Below are 26175 nucleotides of genomic sequence, written 5' to 3' on the forward strand. Positions count from 1 at the left end.
TATTGTACATGTATCATTTAATCATTCAACAAAATCTCAATAGCTGCCCCATCAGTTAATTTGCTGAAACAACTTAAAAATATCTTCAGGTGCACTCCACAACTTAACTCTTGTCCGTGTCTTCAATCTATGTTCCTTTGATACGCCTAACTTTTTATGAGCAGTCTTCCTCAGAAGCTCCTTTTAGCTTCTTGCCTCTTTGCTTTTCCTCCTTTGCTTCACATGGCTGTTTAGATCCTCAGACGAGAGATTTTATCCATCTTACAGAATAATTAATAACCCTGCATCCATAGACTTGTCTCTTAAGTTTTTTCCCATTCTTTCTGTGCTGTTTGATTCTGTAAAGTAAAATGAAGTTCAAAATCAACTGCTTCATGGATACTTCTGAGTGGCTTGTGTTGATACACAACATACCATTCGAGCCATTATGGTAGCAGGTCTTCAGGGAAACAATTTCAATATATTTGTGACATCAAGGTGAAAGGGACATAGGATTGAAGTTTTACAACCTTTACTTGCAAACACTGAAGTCAGTATAATTGCAGATATTCCAGGCAGGACAACACTGTGGGTTTTCTCCTTTTTACTGGGATGTGAATGTGTTGCTTTTGGTTGTGCAAATGCCTGTTTGATACATGTTGCATCGAGGGCAGTACCTGTGCACAGTGCGGAGTCTGATTCATCCTGCATCAGTCTGTCATCAAACGGGGACATTCTGTGTTTGCTCCTATGTGGAGCAGGCAAGAAATGGTGTGCTATTCGGATGCACTGCGCTTACTGGGTGGGGGATGGAAGTGCTCAGGCTGCCCAATGTTTGTACATTCAGCAGTTTTTGAATTGTTGAGTGCCACATCCACATATATTTACTGTCTATTTACTGCCATCCACAGGTTCCTACAAGAGACAGATTCAACTGACAAATGTTTTCCACTGGCACATTCTTGTAATGGCACATATGCATTCAAGGTCTACTTCAAAACCCAGTGTATTTATTTTGTGCTACAGGTGTGCAGGCCTGATGGGCGTGGTCATCAACACACAGTGCATACACCAGAGCTTGAAGAGAAGGCATTAGCATTTCTGAAAATAACACTCAACAAGCTCCTGGTGTGTTGCATGGAAAATGGGTGTACATCATTCCACTATTTGACAGTTGTGGCATGAAAATGATTTGCACCTCTACCGCCTTCTGGAGGTCCACTTAATCCAGACGATTTTCCACATTGAATTGGATTATGCCCAACAGTTTCTGCAAAGGTGTGACATTTGATCACACTTCCCAAACCATATACTTTTCATAGATGACACATCCTTTACACCAGAGGGTACATTCCACAGCCACAATCAACAACACATGAGGGCCTGAGAAAATCCACACAGCACATTTGTTCATGATCACCACGATTGCTTCCCAGTCAAATTTGGGCCAGCATGGTAGGCAATAATCTGCTTGGTCCTTACATGTTCACCTGACAAACATAAACTTAATCTTTTTATGAGAAACTCTGTTAGAGTTGTTGGAACATGTTCTACTCATCATGTTACAGGAAATGTAGTATCAACATGATGGTGAACCTGTGCACTTTGCACATGCAGTGTGAATCCACTTGCATGAAATCTTTTGTGACAACTGGATAGGGCACAGTGGACTGGTGGTATGGCCTGCACATTCCTGATAGCATGCATTATGGTAGATTACGATGCAATTTCCACTTTGCCAGCAGTGTTTGAAAGACTGCAATGGTACCTCCAGCGTCAATACACTGCATGTATTCAAGCAGGATGGCATAATTTTGAGCACTTTTTGTAACTGTTTTCAAATAAATGTTATAAAACTTCAGGCCGACTTCTCATTTGCCTTGATGCCATCAATAAATTGAAAATGTTGTCCTGCAGATCTGCTACCATAATGGCTCGAGTGGCACGTTGTGTGCCTACACCTCTTGGCAATGTGACACTCTTCAATGACACCTGGTGCTGTACACTAAGGGATGCAGACCTCCATGAAAAATCACCAGATTTGTTACCAGTTTGGCAGCAGTATGAGTTTGGCATGTGTCAGTATGTAATGTTGGAATGGAAAAAATAGAGAATGGTTGAAAGAAGAAGATGAAAATTTCAGCACTTCTTGACTGCAACAACACTACGTGTGGAATAGATAACACAGAGTAACATTTGTGATATTATCTTCTAACCAGGAAATGAACAACGAAATGTTGAAAATAATTTGGTTTTCAATTGTTGGAAATGCCATTGTGGAACTCATACATTCTCTGAAGAAACTGCTGTACAGAATAGCACTAATAAAGACAACTCTTGTTAAGTACAACACAGTTTGTGTTCTCAAAAGGCTGAGCATCCAAGAAAAGTACCAACACCTCTTTCTGAATCAGGACACTGCTCTTCTGGGAGTATAGCACTTAAAAGAAAAGAAACAACATTCAAAAAGCATCATGCAATTTGCAGCCCTGCATGTGATGCAAATGACAAGAAAATATGCAGAGTATTTCTGTGACTGAAGTGAAGTCCTCTGTGGTAATCCACATGTCCACAGTTATAATATTACCATACCGTTTACACAAATATTTTCTACGTGCCTAATAGCAACAGCTGTACTGAGGCTCAAATTTTTGATTAGTTAACAAGATACTTGATATTTAATTCAGTCTTTCTTTCATTAAATTTTTCGGAAACATATGGCAGAGTTAACTCTGGGTATATTTTGGATGATTTTTGCCAGTATATAGTTCTGCAACAAATACAGTCCATATGATATACCATCCTCCTTGTTTCTCTATAGAATACACAAAACAGCTACAATATTATGATAATTTTGGGACAAATGATTGGAAAACAAACAAACAAACTATGAGGTGGTCAAATAAATTAGTTATAAACTTAGAAAGGATACAGTTTGATTCTTTTTCTATTTTTGTGTCCCTTGGTGGACCTGGAAGATTAAGGATGACGAGCTGTGCATCATGAGACCTGTTGACGATTACTTCGTTCAATTTAACTGCTGTATGCATCCTCCGTACATTGCCTTCATCACTGTAAAAAGAAAGGAGGAAGAATGAAAAATGGGAAAAATATAGTATGTGCCAAACAGTCATAAATTTACCCCAATTTCAAGTAGTCACCTGAAAAAAAATGGGCACTATGAAAAAAAAAAAAAAAACATCATTATCTCCTGGACCACCTGTATGCTAAGACATGTGAAACAGAATCTGCCATCTACAAACTCTAATTCCATGCAGTTTCCTTATTAGAGAAAAGAGGAAACACCAAGGATACAGGAAAGAAAGATACAACAAAGTTTTCGTCATAAGAGACACAAGATACTACCTGTCTGTCTCTACTGTGTTCGAGTCTCTTAATTTTTTCCCCTTAATCTTTCACCAAACACTTGTATTGTTAGAATGAATTGTGAATCCTCAGAAACGAACAACAACAATAATAATAACACCAGTAAATAAACACTGTTTCTGATAGATAATGTGACCCTAAATTCAGACCTAATTTCAGAATTTATGTATTGGTCTCACTTTCTATGTAATATATTTTTTTTTAACAACAGCCCATGTATAGTATGTATCTGACAAAATGACAAGCTCTCACAACAAGACTTCAAACAGCTAACTTCAAAAATTTTAGTACAAAAAGGAATCAAAAAACAGTAAGATGGGAGTAACAAAAAGTAAAGAGTCATACCTTTAAGTATTTCCTTCAAAATTCCTTGCAATACTATGGTTTAGGAACTTTGTTTTGTAAGTACCAGCATAGTTGAACAAAACTGCAGAATTCCATTTGCTTTTGTAACACTTTTCCATTTGTGAAATGTCCCATTGGAACCTTTCTCCATGTTGATCATTAATTATGTCAAGGCTATCCAGGAAGTCCAAATGATCATTTAAGAAACATAGTTTAATTGACATGTTGTATTTCAGAAGGTGGTATGATCTCAGTACTTCTTCTACAATACTGTGATACTTCTCTGCCCCAAGGATCCCTAAAAAAATTCTTCCAGACGCTTGTCACAGACAGAAATGCTATTTTTTTCGACATCACTTAATAAATGAAAGAAATCTTCATCAGACTTAATTTTCTAATTTGTGATTCTAAAAATATTCATTCCTTTATTTTTGCTTCATTAATCCTTGAAAACTTCTCTCAAAGTACATGAATCCATGTGAAGTTTGTCTATGGTTTTCACAATGTTTTTGACGAAAGCCACTGTAATGTGCAGTGAAGGTATATATAGATTTTTGGGGTCAACAAGAGAAATGCTCACCACAATTCTTCTATCCAAGCAGTATTTCATTCTGAGCACGTCATTTTCCCCACAATAGCGTTTCTTCTGTTCCTGCTGTCCCACTCATATGCAAAGCGGCTTAGTAGTTTGTGTACCAATGCTGAATTCCAAGAAGAATTGCAATTACCCCACGAGATGAATATATGTAACAGTTTAAAGTTCCCATTTGTCTCCTTCAAAGCAACTGCTTGAAAATGGGAATACTAGGAAAGTACTGGTTTCAGACTAATTCTACTGGAATCCGTATCAAGTGTCACTCATTTACACCGAATCTTGGCCAAGAGTAGCCATAACAGACTCTGCATCTTTACAAAAAATCGTGTCATCTTTCTTGGACAAACATTCAGAAAAAGTAGCATGATGGCATGATAAACACTTACTTTTGTATCATGAATAATACTCCATACTTTTAAACACAAAGTTAAAAGCTCGGCTTGCTGCTTCAACAAATTTAGATCACAAATGAGATCACTGAGATCTTTTTGAGGCATAAAGTGGGATATTTCTTCTTCTGATTTAACACAAAAAACCTTTAATGAACTTGGAACAACAAGCAGTCACTTCCAAATAGTGCCAGAAGTCTTGTTGCTCAGATGGAAGTGGAAATGAAAACAACGTGATTATGCAAATTCAAGAATGGCTCATTGGCAGTGCTGCCATACAATCTTCATTTCCCAGATGTAGATTTCTGAACTGAACATAATGGGAAGGATTTTTTTTTCATATTTTGATTATTTACCAGCAAATAACTCTACTGAGTATTTAAATGTAGCCACAGAAGAATAACCAATGAATAGAGTTTTGAAGGATTTTGATAGAGGATAGCGCGTTACAAGAAGAATGAGTCCAACAGCCAAACATTTATATGGCATTGTAGGCCTACCCTTATTTAAAAATGTACACTGTGTTTGCAATACTTGCAGAAATGAGTCAATAACTAAATGTTAATTTCATCACAATTGCATATTATACCTGTTCCTTTCTTAAGAAAAATTAATCACTATAACGATATAAGCATTTGGTGGAAGACTGGAAGGGGGTAATACATGGGGCTTGAATGCAACATGGAGGACTTCTAGTTTGCTGCCTTAGCTGGATGTGGTAACATCACTACTCCATGGTTGCTACTCTTGTATAGTATTCTACATCTACATCTATGTAGACACTCTACAAGCCACCATATGGTTCATGGTGGAAGGTTCATAGAACTGTGAACATTAGTTTCATGAAAATTCTTGGGAAGTGTGTAATACTAAAACAGCATTTTCTATGATCCTGTACAAAATGAGTAAGATCAGCAAACCATTTGATATATGCTCTCTTTCTCAGTGGTGTGAGAGATTATGCAAACGGATAGTAAAGGTGTATGAAATTGAACAGAGGGCAAAGATCAAATACAAACTGTAGCCTAAATAAAAACAGCTATGGGTACTTACAGTCTGATGAAACTGTGCAAATGATATAAAAGATGTGAAGACGGCAGAGTTGGATGAAGATGATGTGAGGTTTGCACAGTTCATTACATGATACACAGAAGGAATCACTAATTGTCTCATTAGCTGCTATCACATCACTGAATGTTAGTGGAAGAGGTCATAACTAAGAAACTATAGGCCACAATATTATGTACACGTTTTTTAAAAGAAAAATGTCAGCATTACATTTTTTTCTGTGACTTGACAACCAAGGAAAGAAATGGATAAACATTACTGATACTTCAAAGAAACAGTGCATGAGGCAAATTCTTTCCTTTCAAAAATTGTTGCTAGTAAAGAACGAAAGTGCTTTCTGTATGGACATACTACAAAACTAATGAGACCAGCAAAAGTGAAAGTTCTGAAATAGGGCATGATCATGAGAAATTTGAAGCCCAGGGCAGTTCCATTACTGCCTGTTAATACTTTGTTGCTCTGGTATAGTTCATCATACTGCTGGAGTTGGAAAGCAGTTCTGGGAGTGCAAGTGAGTTCCAGCACTTCCAAACCTTCCATGTGCCAAGAGCTCCGGCTCCCCCCTTCCCTCTCTTTTGCTCTGTGGCTGAAGTTTCACATGAAAGAAAAGAAGAAAGAATGTCATTCAAGCAACTGTTATATGCAGTTTGAAGTAGACTTCCTGAGAATCACACCAAAGTGCTCTTCAGATCTTTCACTCAAGTTGTTGAATTGATATCACATTGCACTACTCTAGATTGTTGAACTACAAAAGTTACCATGTTACATTACATTATTCTTATACACTTTTCATCCTGTTCATACTGTCATCTTGAAGAGAATTTAGTATCTAGACAATTTAACAAGTTAGTCGGTAGGTACATTCACACAGAAACTTCACAAACTGTATATTTGTTAATAATAGACAAAATGTCTTTTAAATAATCCAGTTGTAGTTTTTAGAACACAAAAGGTGTTTCTTTTATTAATACACACATAAAAAAAAGTTTTGCATCACCCCAATTCCCAGAATTCCTGAAGATAGACGTTGACTGTGGATACTGTATCACAGACACAGTCCCTTTGACTGTTCAGGGATGTCACCAAACCACCCAAAGATGTAAACAACCATGCATGAGCAGCACCTATTAGACAGAGGGGGTCCAACAGCCAATTAGTTCCAGTTGTTCCAACCAGGAAGGAGGTACACGGCTCATGTTGTCTGTAGTTCAACAGTGCCTAGATTGTCAATACTGTGGTTCAATCACATCCGCATTGTTACTTCGTGCCAGGAAGGGCTTTCAACAAGGGAAGCGTCCAGGTGTCTTGGAGTGAACCAAAGTGATGTTGTTCGGACATGAAGGAGATACAGAGAGATACGAATTGTCAATGACATGCTCAGGCCGCCCAAGGGCTACTACTGCAGTGGATGACCACCACCTACAGATTATGGCTCGGAAGAACCCTGACAGCAATGTCCCCCTGTTGAATAATGCTTTTCGTGCAGCCACAGGATGTGTTACGACTCAAACAGTATGCAACAGGCTGTATGATGCGCAACTTCACTCTTGATGTCCAGGGTGAAGTCCATCTTTGCAACAACGACACCATGCACTGTGGATAGATGGGCCCAACAATATGCCAAATGGACTTCTCAGGATTGGCATCACATTCTCTTCACAGATGAATGGCGCATATGCCTTCAACCAGACAATTGTCGGAGACGTGTTTGGAGGCAACCTGATCAGGCTGAACGCCTTAGACACACTGTCCAGTGAATGCAGCAAGGTGAAGGTTCCCTGATGTTTTGGGGTGGCATTATGTGGGGCCAACGTATGCCGCTGGTGGTCATGGAAGGTGCCATAATGACTGTACGATACATGAATGCCATCCTCCAACTGATGCAACCATATTGGCAGCATATTGGTGAGGCATTTGTATTCATGGATGACAATTCGTGCCCCCATCATGCACATCTTGTGAATGACTTCCTTCAGGATAACATGGCTTGACTATCAGGGCTAGCATGTTCTCCAGACATGAACCCTATCGAACATGCCTGGGATAGATTGAAAAGGGCTGTTTATGAGCGATGTGACCAACCAGTCACTCTGAGGGATGTATGCCGAATCGCCATTGAGGAGTGGGACAATCTGGATCAACAGTGCCTTGATGAACTTGTGGATAGTATGCCACAACGAATACGGGCATGCATCAATGCAAGAGGACGTGCTACTGGGTATTAGAGGTACCAGTGTGTACAGCAGTCTGGGCCACCACCTCTGAAGGTCTTGCTGTATGATGGTAAAACATGTGATGTGTGGTTTTCATGAGCAATAAAAAGGGTGAAAATGATGTTTATGTTGATCTCTATTCCAGTTTTCTGTACAGGTTCCAGAACTCTTGGAACTGAGGTGATGCCAAACTTTTTTTGATGTATGTATTTGAACATATTGTACAATTTATACAGCTTGTCTCCATTGTACTGCTACAATACCAAAGATAGTAAATGATGTGTTAGTAGTGTCCAGAAGAGATGAGTAAAGAAGTGAAAATAACCTTGTTGTTTAGAGATGTAAATGCAAATCACCATCAGGAGTAACAACTCTATCACCATCTATACCACAATCATTATGGCTTATAACACAAGGAGAAAGTTAACTACTATTTTCAAATAATGCCACTGTGCTTGGCATTTTAGGTTGTTAATGTATCCTGCATCGGTTAATAAGACAGGGGCTATCATCAAAAACACCACAAAATTAGCAAGGAATAGTTGTGCACTTTCAAAATAGTTCATTTCCTTTAAAAAAATAAAAAAAAAAACAGCGAAATCAACAGGTGTTCTCTTCCAACTGGGAAGTCCATGGACATAATGTAATAAATGACATAATGCTGAAAATATTTAATGAATGCTGAGATGTTCCATACAGTGGAAAACAAGAAAATAACAAAACTGGGCCAAACATGAAACGTAAGGGGACAACTACATCATCATTTCTACAGCCCTGATTTGGGACCAAATGAGTTTCATCTTATCTTTCATATGAGGAAGCTCCTTAGCAGTCAGGATTTCAGTAAGGATGATGGCACTGAATGAGTGGTGCAGGAAACAGCAACATTCTGTGTTACTTATTTTCCAGATAGCTTCATATATTAATTCCTGTGTGTGCACACCCACCCAACCAAACAAAATTTTCTTGTGATACCTTCACAGGGACAGCACAATTATTCCTCCTACACTTATTCAACTTCCATTTCTCTCATTAATTCTATGTTTCTTCAGGTTTTGAGCCATCTTCCATTATTTTCCTGTTTTCATTTACTCTAACGTTCTCTCCAGCTTTGATTTCATCAGCACCACTGATATAAAACAAGTTTTCAGCTATCCAGACATGTTAATGATCTCATTTTTACATACAATATTTCAGCAATTGAGATACAGAGTTGCAGATAGGCACAACAAAAATACACTCACAATTAAAGCTTTCAGCAATTAAGGCCTTTGTAAACAACAGACAGACACACACACACACACATACACAACTCACACACATGACTGCAGTCTGAAGCACCTGAAATCACAATGCGAGCAGCAGCACCACTGCAAGATAGGAGTGGCAACTAGGTGGAGGTAAGGAGGAGACTGGGGCAGGGAGGGGGACGGATAGTATGGGGGGATGGCAGACAGTGAAGTGCTGCAGCTTAGATGGTGGGCAGTGGGGGGGGGGGGGGGGGGGGGGGGGGGGGGGGGGGGGTAGCGGAAAAGGAGAAAAATAAAAAGACCATGTGGTGCTGAAATGGGAACATGGAACAGGCTGGATGGGAGAGGACAGTAACTTAATGAAGGTTGAGACCAGGAGGGTTACGGGAACATAGGATGTATTGCAGGGAAAGTTCCCACCTGTGCAATTCAGAAAAGCTGGTGTTGACGGGAAGGAGCCATATGACACAGGCTGTGAAGGTGCAATGGTGCTGCTGCTCGCAGTGTGGTTTCAGTTGCCTAAGACTGCAGTCATGTGTGTGGTGTGTGTGTGTGTGTGTGTGTGTGTGTGTGTGTGTGTGTGTGTGTGTGTGTGTGTTTATTTGTATTGTTGATGAAGGCCTTTACGGCCGAAAGCTGTAATTGTGAGAGTCTTTTTGTTGTGCCTATCTGTGACTCAGCATCTCAACTATCACGATTCTGAATGGCAGCCGCAATATTAACCAAGTATGTAGCTTTACTTCATTGCTACAAACTTGGCCCCAAAGCACAAATTTATGCCCGAATTTTCATTAACCATAATTCTTAACTAGGAACATTTGAGAATGTGTAATGATTATCATTCATCAGTAACGTCAGTAACTTTCGGTCATTTTGTCTTGCTTTTTATTCTTTGACTGAATTAATTCTCTTCATATTAATGTTCTAAACATAAATAAAATTTTTTCCCTGAAGATAACATTGCTTCAAATGGGTGCCACACTATTTTGATGCTACACAAAAGGTATAGAACTTGCAGAAGATCAGGGCTGAAAAATAGCATGATGATATCTCTTACGAGCAATGACATTAACTGCATCATTATGGATCTTTAACGAAACAAGACAAACAAAATAACCAGATTATGCAAGAAGAAAATGATTTAAAATTATAACAATACTTTTTTGGCACTTACGGTGTTATGTTTTGGACTTTCTTGCCCTTTTCTGATTCCTGCTTATTGCTGACATCTGTTGAATTTTCTGGGGACTTATTTTCTTGTGGCTTTTCCTGCTGTTGAGGCTTTTGGGATTCTGAGTGTGTAGAATTATTGTCACCATCATTTTCTTTCGTATTAGAGCAATCTTCATTCTGGAAAATGAAATATTCATAAGCAGGATAAAGTCTTCTTTTACAGTATGCACACAACATAAATGGAATAAAAATTGATATGAATGAAAATCAGTTGATACAAGTTTATTCAGCAAGCAAGCACAGTTCAACTTATAAGTACATATGCTTCCACGGCCAGTGTTATTGTGAATAAAATAATTTTGGGTATTAGGCTGTGTCTTTATAAAATAAATCGCTGACATTTTGACTGACTCTTTTTGGTCTCCTTCTGGGCAGTTAACAGCTGGATACTGATGAATGTCTTTCACTGTATAGTTTGTATTTCAGTCATCTGGTGGCTACTAACGTCACATATCTGGGATGTCATTGGACAAATATGAAGAGAGATTGCTATGAAGGAGAATGGCTGTACAGTGGCTCTTGACAGACAATGGTACAAAAGAAACTCTTCCTGCTGCTCACCTACCTCATGTCAGAGGAGTCACTGATATGGAGGAAAGGTTCTGCATCACAGAGAAATCAAACTCATATTCCAAAGTGGCTGCAAGATCCAAGATATGTAGAGGCTCACTAAGGATCCCATGGATACCCTCCACACTTCAGTGTGAAAGTAGGAAAGTCTGTGTCAGTGAAACTGAGAGACCCATTAGCACTCACATGTTGGAGCATGAACACTACATATGACTGGGACAGAATAACAGGTCACTGTAGCTCAACACCACTAGGAATGTGGCTGTTCTATTAATTTTCTGGAACCCTGTGTGCTTACTCAACAGCTGTGGATAAAGTAGCAATAAACAAGAGACACTATTGAAACAATCAAATGCCCTACCAGCATGACCAGGGAGAATTGATATAAGTTATCTACAGCCTGGCTGCCAGCAACTCCAGCTCGGCTGCTCAATTGTGTTCACCAGCCAGCAGCTTCACTTGACTTGTGTTTAACAGCATAAACAGCAATCACAAGAGAACTGCCACGCAGTCTTAATGCTTTACTGCAGGAAAACCCTACCCCTGGGTACAACTTGCCAACTTGCTACTGCCTACCAGACCCCAGTGAGAACTGTCTACCTTTCATTTACTAGAGTAGCACAGGCAATGGACTGCCAAAACACTATTTCCTATCAATCAACTACTAGTGTTGCCTTCCAATCAGCCACCAGATTTCCATACGCAATAACGTACTGTACAACCAAAAGTTCATGTTTTCTGTGAGATGCACCAATATTTGAAGTTTGCCAGCAAACTAAATTTTACTATTCTTCTGCAGCTCACAATTTCAAGAAGTCCATAAATGAACAACTCACATTTACCACTAAGCTGTAAAAATACTATCAGTTTATTCAAATTTCTTTTTGTATTTAATTTCTATACCTATATTAATAAAAACTTCATTATTATTTTTACAGGAAATCTGAAAAGTATAGAAATCTTAAATCTGTGTAACCAAACTAGAATAAAGTGGTGCCTGCTTTAGCGGATAAAAGATATCAACCACAGACTTTGTCAAAGTTGCAACTCATCTTGCCAGGATACTAAAAGCAATGTAAACAGAGTTGTTAAGTAAATTAAAAATACACAAAACATCACTCATGTTCAACGTAATGATCATGTTTTTCATGTATTAAATAAGGAAGCATTGTTGATGGCTCTTGTTAAATGATTATGAGGATGAATGAATCCCTCAACTTCTTTATGTCATAGAGAGCAATGTCAATCAAAATTAAAACACTTCTCGAAAACTAGTTTTAAGTGCTGTTGTATTCTAAAAATTGGACCAGGATAGGTACTACCTAAAGAATGGAACTGATGGTCCAAAACGCACATCAGCTTTGAAGTTAGGTCCAAAACGCACATCAGCTTTGAAGTTAGAGACCTCACCGATTGTGTGAACTAAAAATTGTTAGTATTGTGGTGTCACCGCCAGACACCACACTTACTAGGTGATTGCCTTTAAATCGGCCGCGGTCTGTTAGTATATGTCGGACCCGCGTGTCGCCACTATCAGTGATTGCAGACCGAGCGCCGCCACACGGCAGGTCTAGTCTAGAGAGACTCCCTAGCACTCGCCCCAGTTGTACAGCCGAATTTGCTAGCGATGGTTCACTGTCTACATACTCTCTCATTTGCAGAGATGACAGTTCAGCATAGCCTTCAGCTACGTCATTTGCTATGACCTAGCAAGGCGCCATATTCAGTTACTATAATTCATATCTTCAAGAATGTATTCTGAACAGATAATATGTCAATCATGTACCGTCAAGAGTGACGTTCATCATTAATGGGTTAAAGTTAAGTATCAAACTAATTACATCCGCTTTCTGAATTCTCATTCCTTGTCATGTTCCAGACCTCAGGTCAGTATAGTTCTTCCCTCCTCATGCCAGCCTGCATGAGCTAAAACATGTGCATTTCGGTCTCCACTCGTAACACGGTGTTGGCTCTTCTGCTAACACAAAAAGTATCATGTGAGCAATTGATGTGGATGAGATGGCAGCTGCCAAAGCAGCATCAAATGCTCCTTTCCCTACAACCTAGGCATCTGTGGCAAATATACTTTCTACAGCAAAAATACCAACAATCAGATCCAGGCTTTCCTCTCCTGCAAATACCTCACAAACCATGTCCATGAACAAATGTTCCGGGCAGTCTCCTCCTCTCATCTTCCTACAAATACAACTCCAATTTGAAATAAATAAATAAATAATAATAAAAAAATTAAAATTAAAAAACCATCGCAACATCCTTTTGTCAGCCTTCAAGATTCAAAGTGGTTCAAATGGCTCTGAGCACTATGGGACTTAACATCTGAGGTCATCAGTCCCCTAGAACTTAGAACTACTTAAACCTAACTAACCTAAGGACATCACACACATCCATGCCCGAGGCAGGATTCGAACCTGCGACTGCAGCAGTCGCGCAGTTCCAGGCTGAAGCACCTAGAACCGTTCGGCCACTGCGGACGGCAGCCTTCAAGATGTCTTGATATATTACTCTGGCACTGCTATGTATTTCTCAAGTCTCACCCTGAAATTAGATCATCTGTCCCTGATATACATTCCACATCACCCATTATTACCTTCCATCACTCTCCTAATCTCTGTAACATCAGTGTCATACCATATGACAATGGTATTACCAGACCATTATCTTTACTCCAATGTTCCTATACTTGCAAATATCACTGCTGGAGATGCACCCACCCACTAGTACTTACTCCATCTGCACCACACAATGCCATATGATCATTTCATTACTGGTAGATCTTACAAAATCATAAATAGAAGAATATGTGGGACCAAAGATGCTGCGTTATCATTCGTTTTCTATAGGAGAATGATCACCACTAAACTAGCGGAGTGCACGAATGGACACAGAGAACTGTCTGCCCTGTGACAACCAATGTGCAGCTGCTGAGCATACTTTACAGCTTCACTTCAAAAATATTAATCAGTGCCAAATCACATGGACAATTTGAATCCTCCCAGTCAGTACCTTCAGTACTTGTTTCTCTGTACCCCAGAGATGAGAATTAATTCTCCAACATCTCCTGCTATCCTGCCCACCCTCAAGGACTAACCTCCTGTAACACCTTCCTCCCTCCCTTGCATCAATAGCACATTCCATCACTTATTCTCTTCAGTCCACTGACTCCCCCTCTTTTCTGCTTTCCCCCAACTCTTTATTGAACTGAAACTTCCTGGCAGATTAAAACTGTGCGTCCAACTGAGACTCGAACTCGGGACCTTTGCCTTTTGCGGGCAAGTGCTCTACCATCTGAGCTACCGAAGCACGACTCACTCTCGGTACTCACAGCTTTACTTCTGCCAGTACCTCGCCTCCTACCTTCCAAACTTTACAGAAGCTCTCCTGCTAACCTTTATTGAACTGTTCATTTCACTTTTCATTTCTTCTCCTCTTTAAAACATCTTTTTCAGTCCTGTCCCTTCTATCATCTCTGACTGAAGCTGACACAGTATTTATCTTTCACCTCCTACTCTCTCCAAAGCCTTTTCCACCTTTAGCTCTTCTCATCATTGCAACAAGTGGACCTCTCTTTTGTCATTATTATGAAGGAAAGTCACTAAAGAGCATGTTCACTTTACTAAAATATAACTTTTTATTTAGCTGACCATATTGAAGTTGGCCTCATTGTCTTCTTTTCAGAGTATGACTTCATCCACAGGTCTTCGTTGTGTGAATAATATATATTGATTCCAGAATTATGGTTGTTCGATGAATCACTAACTATGAAATGAAAAAAAAACTGTCTTATAATGGATGTATTGTCGTTTCTTGAAATATCAGGCTAACGTAATTTAACATCAACTGACTCCCCTGAGCTACTAATCCCAATCAAATTTGTTCCATTTCTACCACATCACAAACATGACAACTCCATTCCACAATAACTTTCTCCCAAGTGCCAGCAAGAAGAAGAAAAAAACTTACCTTTAGGGAAAGAGGTTTAGATGCTTTACATCATTGTCAAAAACACTGTTTCAGTTAGCTGATACATCAATTAATAAAAGTAAAAATTAATTTATAGCTTTTCATATTAAAGCTCCAAAATTATCATAATTGCATAAAATATAAATAAATGAAAACTCCAGTTAAGAATATCAACAATGTGTAGACAAAAAAAAAATTGCTATCTATCATAAATGTGGCACATTCAGTTGCAGACAGGCACAATTAAAAGAAACTTACAGCTTTCGGCCACAGCCTTCATCAGAAGCCTGCTAATTGAGGCAGCTCGGGCATGATCTGCTGGAGTTGGCGGTCATGTGGGCATGAGATGTAATTGATAGTGTGAACGACTGATGTGTATTTCTCTTTATCTGACAAAGGCTGTGGCCGAAAGCAGTGTGTATGTTTTAATTGTGCCTGTCTGCAACTTAATGTGACACATTTACAGTAAGTATCAATCTGTCTTTCCCTAGATTGTTGATAAAATATAAATAGTTATGCATGAAGTAACGAATTTTAATAATATAATTTTACACAAACTTTTCCACTTATAAATGAAATTACTGACACCCACTCATATCAGTGCCTTCAAAATGTGTATCAGGCTTGCTTATGTCACAAATGGGAGATTTGAAAGTGATCCAACATTTAAACTTATTTTCTTATCAAAGCTTTGTAAGCCACCTTTACAACACCTGGAAGCCTGTAGTGAATTGTCTAACAACATGTATATTGTTAGGAATTGCTTTTTATGAAAATATTTCATCCATTTTGTAGAGAAGGGCAATCAATAGTGGGAAACTGTTTGTATTAATGAGTTTCATGAGCAAGAGGTTCCCTGACATCAGAAGAGGGTCAAATACTGATACAGAAGATGGTGGTTTGTTGAGAAGAGGGATGAGATAAAATGGATCTGGCAAAAGATTCTTAAGGAACAAAAAGATTATGTTTTTACTAAGGGTACAGGTAATCAATATGTTGTCAGTAAATTTGAAATACAAAAAATGCTAAGTAAAAAAATGCAATATTTTTTTTTTTTCTTAAAGCGGGTTGATTTTATTCCAGATTTGAACACACAATGTTGTTTTCCACACTGTTGGCTAAAAAACCCTATTTTTCAATATAATCTCTGTTCAATGCGATGGCCTCATGCCACTTTCTTGGGAGGATCTATATGCCTGCATGGTACCATTCTACTGGTCGACATCACAGCCAATGTCTTGCTACATCAATAACCTCCTGCATCATCAATGTACGGTTCCACAAAGAATTGTCATGATCAGCCTCATAACGTGCAAGAATTCTGCACACACATGGTTCTTTGTTGCTCTTTATGGTCTTCTGTAAGGCAGCAAAGAACCCACACTGTTTGGAGTACCCCAACTGGTGGACAAGTGTGTCAGCACTACTGACAGAGTCCAGTAGTGTAGTGAGGTGTTCGATTGTGATCCGTTGATTAACTCAAATGAGAGAGTTCACACTTTCCAACACTGTAGGAGTTACAGCTGTTTGTGTCCAGCCAGTATGTGGAAGATCAGACAAGTTTGTGCAACCTTATTGTGATGGTGACAGATGCCTCTCCCAACAACTCACCATGGTTTTGTTTAACTGCCAGGTCTCCGTAGACATTCTGCAAGCACCTATGAATACCTGTGATGCTCAGATTTCCCACAACAAGAAATTCAATGGGACCTCTGCTTGTAACATGCCTCCATTACTGATGCCGTACATATACACAGTGCTGCCACCTATCAGAACTTAAAGAAACTATAGGGACTGAAGTGGGAATACTCCTCAATATCCCACAACAAATTACACATTTTCTCAACCAAAACCGGCCAAGAAAAAAAAAAATGTGCATATTACCAGCAGTTTCAAGCACTGTCAGGTGGGATCAGGGTTTTAGAGGTAGTGACTGGTGCCTTAATGTGGGAAGTCTGCAGGTATACGTCTGATTAGGACGTGATTCTGAAATGTTAAACATGAAAGCCTTATGGTACAAAGCATGGGAACTAAAATTACTTTGCTTTATCAAACACAACTAAATTTTAATTACTTTTGACTTGTTATATACCATTAAAATATACACAAAAACTATATTGATAAACAACCCGAAAGTTCCAGTTCAACATAATACATACTTGCTTTTTAGATGACTCTTCCTCAGTTGTCTCTTCAGCTTTCTTTTCAGCTCCCTCCTTCCCAGGCTCTTGGAATCGAACTTTTGTAGCAGTCTTCACATCAACATTGTGGTGATGATCGACAATGGCCTGAACCTGTTAAAATGTTTCAGAATATTAATTTGTTTGCACTGGCTAACAAACATGCAAGCTACTTGTATCTTCTTTTAACCAAATCCCATCTTAAGTACAGAAAAGCTACAATAGAAGTATTTATTTGATAAAGCTTTTCAGTAATCATAGATTACAGAAGTGTCACTCATTTTCTGTGAAGATCTCTTTCTCAAAAGACTGTACATTTAATGTTGACACATATTAAGAAGCTTACAACAAAGAGTTGCAAGTTCATATTAGCAATAGCATCAAGTGTGAAGACAGCAATAGCAGCTTTAAAATTAATTACATAATTTAAGAATTTAAAAATTGCACCTATTTGCAAAAAAAGTAATATCTGTATGGGTAGATTCAGCATGCTTGGATTTCTGGACACAGCACTAATTTGTAAAGGGTAAAACAGGCTTATGGATTTAGAGTGCAACTAATCACTGTAACTGCAATCAACAAGGAAACTGAATAACAAATAAGTGTCAGTGTTCTGTGAAATGGAAACCCTTTCTGCTACAGAAGCAGTGAGCAGAAAGCAGCAGACAGACTAAAAAAAATCAATGGCTTTAAGTGGGTTAAGAATGTGGCTACTTTACTGTAAATAGTTTCAAGCAACGGCAACAAATTTTTGTTAATTCCTTTGCTGTTTCGCTTGAGAAATACATAGTATGTGATTCAAAAACCAAGCATATACAACAACGTCTCAAATGTGAACTTAATTATCTATCCAGCCTTAGATTTGAATCCTAAGTAATGTATTTGTAGTGCTAGATATTCAGTTTGTTAAACTTTATGGAGAAATACTGCAAGAATGAAGCATCAAAAATCAGAATTAGTGTTACTGCTGTGAATTATGCTAGTCTTGTTTTGGACCATTAAAACACATATAGGACAATTTTATGCACAGACTGTCTTTCACTGATTTGGGGCAATAGCCAGACATGTTGATTAAATTTTTAAGAGATTTTCATTGAGTATTTCTTGGATGGCATCAAGTGGTAACTGATAGTTGTGTGGTTGATGGCTTCATCATCCTTACATCCTGTGTTACCAGGCCCCACTTTTCTAGCTCTCAGTTTGACAAAACACAAGGCAATGTTTTCATTCTAAATCTGCCACATCCCTTTTAACAACATATTTGTTTGACATAAAGCTGCAATGGGCTGCAAGCCCCCATCATTACTGAGGTGTGTACCTCCATCTGCACTGAGCTATTTATCAGTATTCCCACCACTTCATTATGCTGAATCAGACATTGTTTGTCTATGTGATTATAATGGCAGTGTGCTTGAAAGTTCAGCCAAGTTGCTGATTCCATTTTAGGACCAATATTTTGATGGCCAACCCAGTCACCCTCTCCAGGGGCTATGTGCTGTGTAACAACACAGCATACTTACTGCCTGGACAACAACACGGCTCGCAACTCATGGGTTGTTGGATTAGTTATCACAGTATTGTATATAAAATGGAATCAACACCTTGGCTGGGCACTTGAAAGGACATTAATAATCTACCACGCTGGGAAGAACTGTGAGATCAAAACTGAAGTGCTGTTGAATACAAATGTGTGTCCTTTTTCTAAACCATGTTTTGTTGCTGAGTATAGGTAGCAACACATCTAATTTTCAATGTTTGACCAACATAATAACGTTTACATTTGCAAGATGCCTCAAGACTTTCAACCTTTTGATTGAAGCATTGCAAACTAATTTAATATAGTTCAGAGCTGACTAATCTTCACTGAGAATATGTCACAAAATGACAAAAGTGAGAAATTTTTATGCTCCTTCTTGGAGATGTTTTGCCTGTGGGAGCAGATTGAAATGAGTTGCAATATATTACTTTGCTTTTTTTTAAAGACTGAATTCTAATGGGAAGCTTTCACATGTGTACCATTTTTGCTTCATGCACTAGCCTCCTGAAGGCAGCGCATTTCTAACCCAGAAAGTGGGTGATAGATTATGCCTACGTCAGGCAGTTTGGGTAGGTTTCCTATACGCATTTTAACTGAAAACTTCACTGCATTTTTGGCAGAAGGGTGTGTAGGTAATGCAAAACAAAGTCTTTCAAAGTCTTTCTCCAACTTGATACTGACCTTAATGTGGAAATGAATGCTAAAGAAGTGGTCTAAGAACACTACCATATTTAACAGCCATGGAGCCAATAAATGAATGTGTCATCAATATAGCAACTACGCTTTGTAAGAAACAAGTCAGAGGCAATGATTTGTATGGACCAAGTCAGAGGCAATGTCCTCAAAGTTCCCCAAATACAGTCCAGTCATGTTATGAATGAATGAACATGAACACACACACACACACACACACACACACACACACACACACACACACACACAAAACTACCTTGTGCTGAGCACCACTGAAGCCACAGCTACACAAGAACAAGAACATCAACTATTAGGCAAATCACCACTTGAAACAGACAACCACAGCACCTTTCAACTCCTCTCTCTGGCTGCAGTATGCTGTCGTTCACAGTGGCACTGGCGTTGCCCATAGGACTTCATGTAAAGCCACTGCAGATGAAAATTTAACCTCCTGTTTCAGTTGGGAGCTCAGGAGTGTTTTATAAGGACACTTTTTTTTAACGAATCCTGTGTCTTCAAAAGTATGCATATGTTAAAATATTTTTATCACAGTTTACATCATATTATAACCAAAATATAATAAATTTAAAAATGTCCACTTATTCTCCCTTACTGCAGAATATGAGAAAACTCCTGACTCTGATACAAGCTAATATAAAATGTCTTATTTCTTGTGTCACTGCTGAATATGGAACACAAAGGATGGTGTGTTGTGAAGTACATTCGGATTAGTAAATGGTATGGTTTTCTTTTCTGGCTTGTAAGCTGTGCAAGAAATGATTAAATGGCTGTGAGGAGAAGATAAATAACATTGTGAAAATCTGTGCATTCAGAAACAGGAAATGTGAGAAAGATAAGCACTCTTATTATATATCACTGATGTGCTACGGTCATGATTAACAATGAATTGTGCAGAAAAATGAGCTGACCCTCAAATGGAAAAGCTTAGAGATAAGTGTTGCCATCTGTTTCTGGGTACGGGAACTATCAAAATTGACATTGGCCTCACTCAAAAATATCACATTAGGATATTCAGGGATGGGAGCAATGTCAATTTTGATAGTTGCCATACCCAGCAACAGATGGCAACACTTATCTCTAAGTTTTTTATATTTGAGGTTTAGCCCGATTTTTCACAAATGTCTTCAATTCAAATCAAGTGCTTCACTGCAATTTTGGCAAGTTTCCTGACATATGTTGGGCAAAGCTGACGTGTCAATAAATTTAAAGTTTACACATTCCTCTTATTACATACCTAATATGCAAATTTCAGTTAAAGAATTACAGGTAATAAGCAGAAACAAGGGACAGAATATTCATGTTAATCTATAGAGTGGATCTAAGCATCAGTTGGGCAAAGCATTGGTCATTGCACTAAGAAGACACTCCAGACCATCAATGCTGATGGTACAATTGCTTCTCATATCGAAAAAAGTAATCAAATCATTTATCGACTTGTTTTATTTCTGTTTTTAAAAATATAGTTTCAACAGACTGCTTTCAAAATACAGCACTTGCTTTATCTAAATAAGGAAAATGAGGTAATGGGATGAAGGGGAGAAAAATTGCTGCTGATGTGGGGAATGAGTAGTTTTTACCACTTTCAAATCCATCATGCAATGAGCCGGCTTTTACTGCCACACCCACACAATAAGTTCAGAATGTAGGCTCAGGTGATGGTAACTGAAAAACACATGATTACATAATAAGAAATTTACTGAAAAGGGTTGGCACACTAGAAAAATATGCAGAGGTACTGTGTGAAATGTTCATATGATACAGTTGCATGACTGTCATAAATAGCTCGAATACTGATCCTAGACAGTACACACTCCACAGTGATCAAGTGCTTAGTATGGTCTCACAGCTGTAGAGGGGCAAAGGATGCATGTCTGCCATATGCCCAAGCTACCTCTCACCTCATGGGGCGCCACTTAATTTGCAAACTCGAATGCACAGAGCAAGTGACTGGCATCTGTTCAAATTCACAAGAGCGTTGGTGGCGAGCACATGTACTCATCCAGTTTGGTCCACGGCAAACAGAATATGTTACTGGTGTTGATGTCCACAAGGCCCAGAGGTCTAGCTCGCACTGGCTTTTGCTTTTATCTCTTCTGCACCTGAGAGCGCTACACTGTTGCCAAAGATTGGCCGGACAGTAAAATCTGTGCTTACAGGTGAAAAGTAGCGTGCCACTTTCCACACAATTCTGTGGTACGGCTATCACACAAAGCAAAGCTCTGTAGTCATGAGAGGTGAAAGTGATCTGCCCATGGCCAATGAATGTTTAGGCCTTGCATACTTCATTCTGATGTCAATGTGAGCTCAACAGCTGCAGGCTAGTCAGTGATGATTGGGCGGTGGTGCATGACACAGTGCGCAGCTGGAAGGGTGCACGGTAGGTATGTCCTCGCACAGCCTGCTGGTGACAGTAGTGACAAGCAGTGCTGTCTGGGAGCTGTCCGTGGTGATGTGTGGCTGGAAATGTTCAGTGCAGAGATGTCACTTCAGAGGACACTGGCACACAAACAATGTCTGTTTAAATACGAATAAAAGACATGAAACAAAATGTTCACACATGCAGAAGTGTGGTTCATAATGCAAAGAGTTCTTGACACACCCAATGTGGAAACATGACGTGGCACTTGCTGCGGTCTTGACACACAGAGCAGTTGTGGGCACAGAGACTATGGAAGCCTAAGCTTGCACGGATAAGGCGTCATCAGGACTCTGACACGGGTCCCGGAGGTGCAATGGACAAGCCCGGTGGTGTGGAAGACGGTGTCCGGAGCTTGGTGGGAATGCGAGCTGGTGAGGTGGGCCACCACAGACAGTGTCATAACGGCAGGAGGCAGGTGAGATGTGTGCTGGCTGCATCATGGGGCATGAAATAATTATGACGCAGCATGGGTGTTTGAAACAGACGCAGAGGCCAGTTTGCACACTGTACTCTGCTAGGTATGTGGTGGAGATGGTCAGGCCACCAGTGAGGGGAATGGTCTGGGGGCCCCACTGGGTGGACTGGGGGCAGGTTGAGGCACACATGGCTGCATGGTGACAGCTGGCGGAGTCTGCGCATCACCAGTGGCTCTGCCTGACGGGTTGGGTGGAGAGTGTCACCCACAGACAGGTCCTCCGCTGAGTCAAAGAAGTGAACAGTGGCCGGAGAGATCAAGATATAAGCTGGCTTGGCTCGGCTGATCATGACTTTAGCCTACTTGCCATTACATTCGATCTGCAGAGTCTTTTCATCATAGGTAATCACACAGCACAGTCCTGATTAGAGTGGCCTAAATGGTTGTTGTACGAGATCTGTGCATAATGTAACATGCGTACAGTGCTACAAATCAGTATGAAGCAATACTCTGCCAGTGCTGTGCCATATCAGTGCATATGGTTAGAGGCCGACCACATGACTGCACAGACTTTCAGCCAGTGGTGGTGTTGAGGGGATGGCAGGCGATTGACTGTAGATGAGGTCTGCAGGTGAAATTCCACTCTTGCCCTCTGGTGTTACTCACAGGCTGAGTACGTGTGGAAGTGATTCTATCCAGGCAATGTTGTGACATGTCAGTGACACTTTCAGTGTCCAATGGAGCCACCTGACCATGCTGTTAAATGCAGGGTGATAGCTGGTAGTTCAAAGTAGTCGCATACCACAAAGTCAGGCAGTGTGCATTAACAGCAAGCTGTCAAAATGGAGACTGTTTTCTGCTGTTATATGAATGGGGCAGCCGAAGCATGCCACCTAGGTGTCAACGAAGGCAGTGGCAATAGTCTCAGCAGTGATGTCCCCTATTGGCATTGCCCCTGACCAGCCTTCTGACCAGCATTTGGAAAAGTCCACCAATGTAAAGTAGATACTGCTTGCTTTGGAACAGAGGAAAGGGGTCCACAAAGTCACCATGGATGTGTGCAAAGCAGAGTGCAACGACAGGGAAAGTGCCGATGGGTGCATGGGTATGTCTCCCGACTTTCGCACACTGGCACGCAGCACGGAGTCCCAGCCAAATGAAACGTGTGGCCACAAGTTTCACAGTGGTGTTTATATCAGGGTGTGATAGCAGCAAATGCGCTTCACCAGAATTTCTCTGGGAAAAATGGACAATGTGTGCTTGTTGGACAATGTGTGCTTGTTGCAACATTGCACCAAATCTTGTGGGAGGAACTGGGAATTGGCATTAGTTCCAGTTGTAGGCCTCTGGAAGTGTTGTGGCAGAACCTGTACATTTGTTCATCACTCTCCTGTTCTTGGGTGATGTCCTCAAAGTTCACAGGGGAAGACTAACAGCACAATCATGGGACATGCAGTCAATGATTTCATTGTCCATCCTGGAAATGTGATGGATGTCTGTGGTGAACTGTGACGCATAATCTAGCTGTTGTGTAGTTGGTGTGGGAACTGTTGATGTTGTTGCTCTGAAATTCATGGGTCAGTAAAAATAATGAAGGTGCTGTCTTCTACTGATGAATGGAAATATTTCACAGCCAGGTACACCACAAGCACCGCACGGACATACACACTCGACAAGCACTGCAATGTCGATAACTTGTGCACAGAGAAACTGAGTGGCTGCCACCTGCCACCAACATGTTGCTGGACTGCTGTGCCCATAGCAGGTAAAAGCTAATCATGGTGAGATATCAGCAGAGACCTCCATGGGTCTGTAGGCATGTCATGTTGAAGATTGCCTGTACCTTGTCCAACGGAGTCTTGGAACAAGTGGGGGTGATTTGATGCCCTAGAAATTTGATCTCCAATACTCTGAATACACAATTCAACGTGTTTGTAATGATGCCAACCTCACTGAGGCACCAAAAGACTGTCATTAGAGCTCTGCAGTTGAAATCGGGTGACTTTGAGAACATGAGTATGTTGTCAAGCAGTGGAAAATAGCCTGGCAAGCATTTCAAAATTCCATTCAGGAAACGCTACCAAGCCTGGGCAGCACACCAAAGGCTGAACATCACATGCATGCTCTCAAAGAGCCAAAAATGGGGTGAAAATTGCTATTTTTTTAATGTATTCTGGCACAATGGGGATCTGCGTGTACTCCTTTACGCAGCTGATTTTCCTGAATATAGTCGAGCCCGCCAAGGTGCAGCTAAAATCCACCAGATGTGGAACTGATTATCTGTCTGGCACCATCCCTGAATTCAGTGCATGGACATCCCCACTTTGGGGCCATGAATTATCCTTTCTCAGTACTAAATGTAATGTGGAAGACAATGGAGCACTTGCTGGTCACACAGTGCCTTGTCACACCATGCCTTCAAACTTGGCCTTTGTTACTGTGAGCCTATCAAGTTTAAGAAGACTTGGGTGGCACAAGGTGGGAGGGCTAAGCTTGGTGGACCATCATATGTTTGGCTCCCACAGTGCCCAGATGGCTCAGTAAGCTCCTAGAATTTCTCAAGGATGTTGGTGTACGGTCTGGGTGATGCCATGGGTTTTATGCTGAAGAACACTCCCTGCTGTTGCAGTCTCAATATCCTCAAACTTGTTGTGTAATCAATGTCACAAAGCAGCCTGTAGTGGCTGGGGAAATTCACGTCCAGGACCAGCACATTGACCACAATGAATCTCCACACAAATGTGCAGTTCAGTCTGAGGTCCACATTTCAGTGATGAGTACTGTATATTTTTATGGCGGGATTGTTTGCCGCCATTGACACAGAGTTTCAGCCTTCCTACGGTCTCTTACCACCGTCCGAGTGAAAATGGATAAATGCAAACCTGTGTCAATCAGGTACCTTGTGCCCCCACCCTGTTCCATTATGAACAGACATTTTGATACTGCAGTTGGGTGCATCTAGGCCTGGTTGCAGCTGCCATTTAGGTGAGAGCATGGTGAACAATACTTTATTGCTTCGTTTTGAAATGGGCATAGTACCAACAGAAATTGCTCAGAGATGGTTCTGCTGACAGTGGGGTACCATTAAATTGGCTGTTGCTGGGTTGCCAATTGTATGAGCTGGGTCACCTGTAGACAGTTCTACTGTTGGTGTGAAGCCTGCTGCCCTCTGGCTGTAAGTGCGCCAACCTATCTACCTGTATGGTAAGTAATGCCACCTGTGTGGCCTAGTTCTGCACTAGATGGTGTAGATCCGAGTCCAAGACGTAGGCTGCAGGTGGTGTGTGCTGCTGTGGGGGTACTATGTTGTAGCCTGCTGCAGCTGCAGTGCTAGGCATTGTGGCCAATGTGTTGTGTATCTAATCAGCCAATTCTGTGATGGCATCCAGCTGCATATCTGTCTGCACAACTATTACAACTTGCACCCGTGTAGAGAGGGGAAACGGGTTGGTTTTTACTGCTTTCAGGCCCATTGTGTAGTGAGCTGGCTTTTACTGCCACACCCACACACTTAAGTTCAGGGTGTAGGCTCAAGCAATGGTAATTGATCAAACACCTGATTAAATAATAACACTTTTATTGACAATTGTTGGTACACTAAAAAACTTGGAGAAGTACTGTCTCAAACATTCACATGTTGCACTCACATAGTTGCAGTAAATAGCTCGACCACAGTCCTGGAAAGTGCACACTCCTCAGTGATTGAGTGTGTAGTATGGTCTTGCAGCTGCGGAGAGACAAAGGACACGTGTCCAGCCGAACACGCAACTTACTTTTCATTTTGCGGGGTGCCATTTAATTTGCGAACATGATGGGATGGAACAAATGACCGGCACTTGTTCTAATTCATAAACACGTCAGAGGGGAGCGCATGTTGTACTTGACCCACGTGGTCGCAGC

General features: G+C 40.4%; 1 protein-coding gene across 1 annotated transcript in view; it reads right to left on the reverse strand.

Moving 5' to 3' along the window:
- LOC124798500 (solute carrier family 12 member 6) overlaps window positions 1-26175 on the reverse strand; it is a 427524-nt gene that overhangs the window by 16685 nt on the left and 384664 nt on the right. Inside the window, exons 19-21 of the mRNA XM_047261938.1 lie at window positions 17170-17304; window positions 10401-10576; window positions 2912-3051 (exon numbers count right to left, since the gene is read on the reverse strand). Coding sequence (XP_047117894.1) covers window positions 2912-3051; window positions 10401-10576; window positions 17170-17304 — 451 coding nt within the window. The remainder of the gene's footprint in view (window positions 1-2911; window positions 3052-10400; window positions 10577-17169; window positions 17305-26175) is intronic.

The sequence above is a fragment of the Schistocerca piceifrons genome, chromosome 5, assembly GCF_021461385.2.
Source record: "Schistocerca piceifrons isolate TAMUIC-IGC-003096 chromosome 5, iqSchPice1.1, whole genome shotgun sequence".
NCBI lineage: Eukaryota > Metazoa > Arthropoda > Insecta > Orthoptera > Acrididae > Schistocerca > Schistocerca piceifrons.